This window comes from Aulostomus chinensis, chromosome 13 (genome assembly GCF_037954235.1).
Source record: "Aulostomus chinensis isolate RoL2024-O1b breed Wild chromosome 13, RoL_Achi_v1.0, whole genome shotgun sequence".
Classification (NCBI taxonomy): Eukaryota; Metazoa; Chordata; class Actinopteri; order Syngnathiformes; family Aulostomidae; genus Aulostomus; species Aulostomus chinensis.
In genome coordinates this window covers 11,350,011-11,358,183 of record NC_141332.1, presented here as the reverse complement: position 1 = coordinate 11,358,183, position 8,173 = coordinate 11,350,011, and the positions used below count along the sequence as shown (strand labels likewise).

General features: G+C 44.0%; 1 protein-coding gene across 1 annotated transcript; it reads right to left on the bottom strand.

Moving 5' to 3' along the window:
* Window positions 1-304: 304 nt before the first annotated feature.
* Window positions 305-3,851, bottom strand: gpx3 (glutathione peroxidase 3). Its single transcript, XM_086222563.1, has 5 exons — window positions 3,734-3,851; window positions 2,292-2,439; window positions 2,100-2,217; window positions 1,372-1,471; window positions 305-804 (listed from the first exon to the last, which is right to left on the bottom strand). The coding sequence occupies exons 1-5, from the start codon at window positions 3,803-3,805 to the stop codon at window positions 589-591; spliced, it is 654 nt and encodes a 217-aa protein (XP_086078689.1). The 5' UTR covers window positions 3,806-3,851; the 3' UTR covers window positions 305-588.
* Window positions 3,852-8,173: the final 4,322 nt, after the last annotated feature.

The following is an 8,173-nucleotide window of genomic DNA, read 5'->3' as shown; positions in this document are numbered from 1 at the left end:
AGTTACAGGGAACAAAATCTGATTGGTGGGAACTGAAATGAAACATTAGCACTTTGAGAGGTACGCTGTAATTACCGGCAGTTGTATTTTCTTGGTTAGTAGCCCTTTTTTTCTGTTTTGCTGTAGGCAAAAGCACATGTGAGACTTTTTGTATTTGACTGGCTTAATAAATCTATTCTAAATGTTCATTTTGTTTACATTTTATGTCCGTCTTGCTTCTTTATAGATCTTAGTGTTCGGTGGAAATGTGAGAGACGACGCTGGTTACCCAATCACAGTCCAGGACAGCTTCCAGTAAAATACGGGGCGCACACTCAAGTGATCCTCAATGATTTATTGGTGTAATCAACAAGTAGGCTGTAATGCTACCAGATCCTGGATTGGGAAGATGACATGATGCTGTGGGACTGCAGGGCAGCCTGAATGCACTAAAGGGCTGGCCTGGACCCCAGACTCTGAGGAGGCTCCACAGACTTCCTGTTTTCAAACCTCCTCTTCATTAAACATGTGGCCTTCCAGCACCAGGAGGTGATCCATTACTCTAACGCCCACTCTCTCTACTAGATTGCTGGTAGATGGCTGACAGGTCTAGACCTTTTCATTTTTTAACTGGAGCAGGTAGTTTTGAACTTGGTCTCTCAACTCGTTCATGGGGAACGCCGCGTGCCACCTCATCACAGGCTTCCCGTCCGGCCCCACCAGGAACTTCTCGAAGTTCCACTTGATGTCGTGAATCTTGATAGGCTGCCAGAACAACCTCTCAGCGGGGTCCCCAAAGCTGTCATTAACCGGAGGGCAGGAGCTCTGCATGGACAAAAGATCATAAGATGCATGCATCACTGTCAGAGTATCAAGACAAAAGTTATAGAGGATCAAACCGCTGAAACTAAAAAAAAGACGAACTGTCAATAAATACTGAAAAAAAATGATTAAAAATAAGTGAAAAATTTGATGATCAAGTTGGTTGGGATGCAGAATGGACCGAGGAAGAACCTTTTACATTTTGGGACAGATAAGTCATAGTTGATTAGGGGGAGCAGTGGTGCAGTGGTGCAGTGGTTAGCACTGTTGCCTCACAGTGAGAAGGTTCCGGGTTCGAGCCCCAGCTTGAACACAGGATCTGTCTGTGTGGAGTTTGCATGTTCTTCTCAGGAGTAGTTTTCGAAACCTAAAACCTCTCACACACTGACAGATCCATTGATCACGTGATTGCTCCAATGATCATTTCAGGGTTTTCCTGTCTTTTGTCTCCCATCGGTGCATTTGAAAGAGAAGTTTATACACAGCGAGAAGAGAGCATTCAGATTTAAATGGCTATGCTTGAAGGGTTTTATTCAGGACCTATTTAATGAGCCCACCAGGCAAACTTACCTTGAGGAAAGTGAAAACCTTTTGCTCATTTTTTCCATTCACATCACCTTTCTGCATCAGCTGGAAGTTCGGAACAAAACCATTGCCTGGTCTGACATGCCTGGAGGAGAGAGAGAGAGAGAGCAGCTTATCAGTGGACGTGCCTCGGAGCACTCGCGAGGAGGGGCTTGGCAGCAGCGCAACCTGACGCAAAGACTTGAAGATGGAACCTGAGACAGAAATTCTGTCTCGGTGTGTGAGAGGCCATGGAGAACAAGTTGGTCTTACAGCTTGATTGAAGGATTTTCCCCCGGTTCAATGAAGCTTTGTTGATGGAGCTGCTATGTAGGGATATTATGATACGACAAAAGCTGAATGTCTACATTGTTATTGTGCAGATTACTAGGAAATGTATCCTCAGCATTAAACCCTCCATCTAAAGGGGCGCTGGGGAGAGTTACTTGATGTATACTGGGGACAGGAATGTAGTCTTACTTATTCTACATGCTGAAACATTTTCAATGTTTGTTTTCAGTTGCAATGTTTTCACCGAAATACATTCATACACAGTTTTAAATTCACTGTCATAATTTAATTCAGGTACAAAACAGACGTCAGGAGGAGGAGTTACAAATAGCCATCAGGCTTTGCTTCCTTCCTGTAAGACAAAGGTGAGGGTTAAAAATATATCATTGCGAGAACACGTTTGTGCATTAGTGTATTTCATTAATAAGTCCAACAACACTCACTTTAAACCAAGCAGAATTTCATGGGCTGATCCTGGTTCCTGCTTCCCAAAGTTGTTGCAGGGAAATCCCAAAATAGTGAATCCGTATGGTTTCATCTCCTCGTGAAGTGCATTCAAGTCTGCCGATAGAAAAGACCAAATACATGTTTTATCAAAGTTACACAGCCAATACGCCTGGTGTGCCGAGTCTTACCGAAATACTGTGCGGTGTACGTTCAGTAAGTCGCCACCACCACGAAGAGGACAGTCTGTCCTTTGAAGTCACTGAAGTTGACAGTGTGACTCCCGTTTAGAGTCTTGGTCTGGTAGTCGTAGATAGTGCCATCTGTCGGGTCACACCGCTGGAGACACCCCCCACACATGCATGTGTACGCACGCACGCACACACACACACACACACACGCACGCACACACACACACACACACACACACACACACAGAGTTCAGCAAAACACTTCACTCGCTAATAAATGGTAGTTACATAAGATTTTGAGCATCCATAAGTAAACACAACAGCAGGTAATGGGGGACTGCAAAGCCTTTTTTTTTTTTCCATCTCCTGCCGCTGTTGCTATGAAGCCTTCAACTCTTAGACAAAGACCCTGAATGGCAAAAGAACCACAGAGAGATAATATCTACTTGTACCTTATCACTTGTAATTGTAATAACGACACATGCTGAAGTATTTTATGTAGTTGACTGTGTGGGAGTACTGCGTTTATCCATTTAACATGAACGCCATATCTACCAGAGATGTAATCATGGGCGATGGAGGTGGAAATGACAAGAGATGCAGCATGTGCACATTTGGTTTTACGACCTATTTAGATGATAATTAGCGATGCTGATATGTTAGCACAGGTTTGAACATCATGAATATGATGTTCCAGAACATTTACAAAAACCCATAAATGATATGTACCCCACTATTCCTTCACCATCAACGAATGATGATCAGCGAAGGAAAACAGACTTGAGTAAAAGTGCCCCCCAGGATGTGCAGATATTATCGTGCACGTTTGTATTATTTGTTGTAGCAGATACACTTCGATGCAAAAGAATCAATTAGATTGAATGGACTTCTCACTGAGTTTGCGTCGCGGACGCTTGGCCTCCTCGAGGCTGCTGCATCTCCAGCATATACATAACTACCAACGTTCAATACAATTACAAACATTCCAAAAGAGTGAATCACTGCATAAAATCATTTATGTATAATTTTCTTATGTGCAGATGACAGCTGTTAATAATGATCATCATCTGGAAAATAGATCATTTGCTCTGACAAGAAGAACATACTGGAATGTCCAACCATTTAATTCAGTTGATTTATCAAGCACAATATTGGGTCAATTACTCGAAATAAAAACAGGCTTGAGAAACATGCTCCTTACCCCTTAATCATAAATATTCAAGTTTCACACAGTCTCAATCCAAATAATGCAAAGATGAATGGAAATAGTATTTTGATTTACTAATCACAGTGTTATGTGTGATTATGTTCAAGTAGTCAGCCAACTACTCCCAAAGAGCCTGCAGATATCAACTGATGTTAATACACAGGTGTGTGTGTGTGTGTGTGTGTGTGTGTGTGTGTGTGTGTGTGTGTGTGTGTGTGTGTGTGTTTCTCAGTACCTGATGGTAGGGGATCAATGTGCTGCGTGAGCTGGCCGAACCCAGCAGCAGCAGGGGCAGTAGGACCAACATCACCGCGGCTGTCCTCCACGCTGCGGCCGCACCGGCTGTGTGTGAGCGTCCGCCGCTAGCTCCGAATAAATGAAGCCTCCTGGCCGGAGGAGGGCCAAAGACCACGCCCTTTGCTGACGTCAGGTAACCTTCTTACAGTTTATGTTTTGCTCGAGGTGGGAAATGCAATTGATTTTTTGAATACAACAATTTAGTAATTATAATTATAGAAACAGTTTGACCATTTTAGACAATGAAATTTGTACTAGGTTGTAAAACTGGGCTTCCAGTAATCACAACAGCATTTCCAACCGTTTCAATCAATCAGCTCATTAGGAAAAAATAACAAGCAATTTAATCAATCATTAAAAAAAAAAACATCACTACTTGCAGTACTGTTTTTAATTCTGAGCTAAAACTGCCTTCACCTCAACCAAAAATAAAGAAATCCTGCTTTTAAACTGAAACATTATTCATCATATTTTCCTGCACTTCAGTGCTTTTACTTACAATAATTTAAAAGTACATATGATTGATTAGATTTATAGGATACAATTATGAATATTCCACCACTACGTTTTGTGGTTTATCATTCTAATGATGACAATCCCTAATTCTGATAATATGCCAAAAACAAAACAAGCACAGTTGGTGTTTCTCCGGTTTGTCGCTCTGAGCGTGCCAGGTGTTTAACCGGCTGTGAACATTCATAAACACCAGTCAGAGACTGCAGGAAAAACTTTTATTGGCTATAAAAGTGTCATAAATAAAAGTTCCCACTGGAGTGAAAGGTTGAACTTCTCTGATCTTGACGATTAAGTCATGAAGGCCGTCAGTGTCTGAACTGAATCAAGGAGAAACGTGTTTAAATTGATTTTTATTCATGGGTCATTTCTCTCTCCTGGGATCAGCTGTTGCCTTGGTTACATGCCTTGTGACGGGCTTTTTTCCAGGTCTTGGTGAACTTCGTCTTGACTGTTTTGAGTCATTGTTCAGGGAAGTGTGTGTGGTTTCAACAAGATTGAGACTGCAGCAAGTAAGAAATAACATTAAAAACAATAAAAGGGATAAAAGATGGTATTTTATTTGTAGGGGTCCAAGTCAGAGAGGTCTGGGGGCTTCCATCGCAAATCATTTCTGTTGCTAGAACTAGAATTGTGGTCACCTGACTCATCTATTTATCCTAACAGTGACTTTCTAGTCAGCATGCAGGTATAGAACTGATGTGTAGAATCATCGCAGGCGCTTAAGCTTAAAAACCAGTTTTCTAAACATGTTTGACGGCAGTAAGTCGAGGCACCCCAAGGAACAAGAGTCACTCCACTGGTACTCCACCGTCATCTCTGAGGCTCACAGCTACAAAGATTGTTGATCCGTGTACATTCTCGGCCTGAGGAGTTTGTCTTTTAATCTGTCAATATTGGATTTGAAATTAATCTGTGACCTCTTTCAAACAGACAGATAGTTCAAGGTATATTTGTGTAGATTTACGTGACTGCTGGCTCGTTCTGGGCAAACAAAACACACATACACACACACACAGTACAGAAACATGTTTCCAGTTTGTTCAGTTTTGATCTCAATGTGATTAATTTCTGAAAAAAAGGAATAAAAATGTAATATAATTAAAATAATGCTGCAAGTTGCTATCTGTCTGATATCAAGTGTCAACCCTTTCCAGCCCAGTTGGCACTTCTCCTAAATATACTTGACTGTAGAATCCACCTCCGAGCTGATTATTGACCGAACTTGGAACCACCTCTAATGTTTGAACATGCCCCTTAATGACTTTCCACAGATCATATTATTATTCCATGTTCTCCAACATCCATGTTCAAGATTGTTGCTCTGTGGGATTGTTCTTCATAGTTTTGAAAAAACCTTGTGTTTCTCCAGCTCATTTCCTTCAACAGATCAGAGCTGGAGGTGGCTGATTCTGTCCCAGCACGTTTTCACACACACAAAATAAATGAAATAAATACAAAACCATACACTTAGAATTTCATGTATGTTAATAATATTTAGTATCTTTGGGGGGAAAAAAATTGAAGGCGTGGCAAATGTTATGAACATTACCTTCATTCCATTTATCAAGGCTCCCCAACTTCAGCAGCTGCTAGGGGCTGGTAGGGTGGGGTGGTTGAGAGATTCGAAAATTTCAAGGCAACTCATTGCACTAAATTTTAGAAATTTGAGGCCAAAGCAAACTTGTACCTTCCACCTCCTCAGTGAGCTTCTTGTGCCACCGGCCAGGACACTGGCTGCAGGCTCGCTTCAGAACGTGTCTCACCGTAGACCATCAAGTGAAACAGGATCACATATTGACCCTCAGTTACATGCAAAGGGCCATTTCCAAATATACAAATCCAGTCTTCCTCATAGTGTGACATCTGAATGTAACCACACAATGCAGGATGGCTTGTTCCACTCCTGGGGTGCTGATTGTTACACCATCATGTGACCTGCGTGTGATGTATGAACCACAGCAAAGCCCAGAGTTCAATCAAAAGACCAAGGACTGATCTTATCTGTGAGCCAGGTTCCCAAGTTGGGGCACCATCTCTTCATGGGTGGCTCCCGTAGGTCCGCTGAGTCACTGACAGTCCTGGCTGGCTAGCCCGAGTTGGTGAATGTGTGCACACATGTGTCACACTTGCGGTACATGGTTAGTAGCAGAATAAATAAAGCCAACCTGAGCTGCTTATCTTTAAGGGAGGTTACTCCTTACAAACATAAGAGCAGCTAAAGTGCTTAGCTTGTTGGCTCTGGTAGAAGCAACCAGGGGGCTCCATGGAAGAGAACATGCTCCCTCTGCAGATGAGGAGGGCTCATTCTGAGGTAGTGAAAATACTGGTCCAGAGATGGGGTGGCCCACTGAAGAATCATTTACTGTATCTGGACTTTAAGGGTTTAGCCATAACCTGAGTGTTTCAGGAGAGAATCAGAATCAGAATCAGAATCTTTTATTGTTGCTGTGCAGGGGGGGGGGGGTACAGTGAAAATAATTAAAAAGAGTGCTCTTCCAGAGCCACCATGCACCACAGAATGCAGATCCAAAGAAAAGATACAGTAAATAAAATAAACATTAGACAATAAACAATGTAAGAACAGTAAAAATATAGAAAAAAAGATAGATATGTGCAAGATGCAAGTGAAAAAAGTGAGAGGTGCAAAAGGAGATTTTGAAGTGCAGAGAACAAATTAAGATGCAGTACAGGATGAGGTAGTTTGATGGTTGGGGGGGGGGGGTCAAGAGAGTTTTGTGTGTGTGCATTAACTGTGTTTGTAGGTGTTGGCAGTCCTGATGGCCCAGGGGAAAAAAACTTTTTGTGAGTCTGCTGGTGCGGGACTTAATTGACCTGCAGCGCCTGCCCGAGGGCATCAGGTCAAACAGGGGGTGGGCAGGGTGGGTGGGCTCAGCTGTGATGGCCTTGGTTCTCCTGAGGCAGTAGGATGAGGAGATGTGTTCCTGTGTGGGCAGAGGGCAACCGATGATTTTTTGGGCGGTGTTTATGACCTTCTGCACCGCCTTCCTATCCTCTGCTGTGGAGCCAGCGTACCACACTCCTAGACTGTGGGTCAGGACGCTCTCCAGGAGTGGTAGAAGCCCAGCAGCAGCTTGCGGTCCAGGCTGTTCTTCCTGAGGACGCGCAGGAAGTGCAGCCGCTGCTGAGCCTTCTTCACCAGGGCCCTGACATTGAAGGTCCAGGAGCAGTCGGAGCAGATGTGGGTGCCCAGGTACCTGAAGGTGGTGACAGTTTCCACCTGTTTTCCATTTATGAGGAGGGTTGTGTGGTCCTGACTATTCCTCCTGAAGTCCATAATAAGTTCTTTGGTCTTATGGACGTTCAGGGTCAGGTTGTTGCCTGAGCACCAGTGAGACAGTTTCTCTACATCCGCCCTGTACGCTGTCTCATCCTCGCCATGGATGAGTCCAACCACGGTGGTGTCGCCCGCATATTTGATGATGCGGTTGGTTGGATGGGTCGGAGTGCAGTCGTGGGTGTACAGGGCGAACAGCAGAGGGCTCAGGACACAGCCTTGAGGGGACCCGGTGCTGAGTGAGAGTATGGAGGAGTGGTAGGATCCGAGTCTCACCGACTGAGGACGGCTTGACAGGAAATTTTTAATCCAGTTGCAGGTGGGAAAGGGGATACGGAGCTGCAGGAGTTTATCGTGGAGAATGTCTGGGATGATGGTGTTGAACACTGAGCTGAAGTCCACGAAGAGCATCCTCACATAGCTCTTCCCGGTCTCCAGGTGGCTCAGCACTGTGTGAAGCGTTTGAGCGATGGTGTCCTCTGTGGACCGGTTTGCTCTGTAAGCAAACTGGTGGGGGTCGAGGGAGGGAGGAAGGCAGTCTCTGATGTACTGGGAGACTGATTGCTC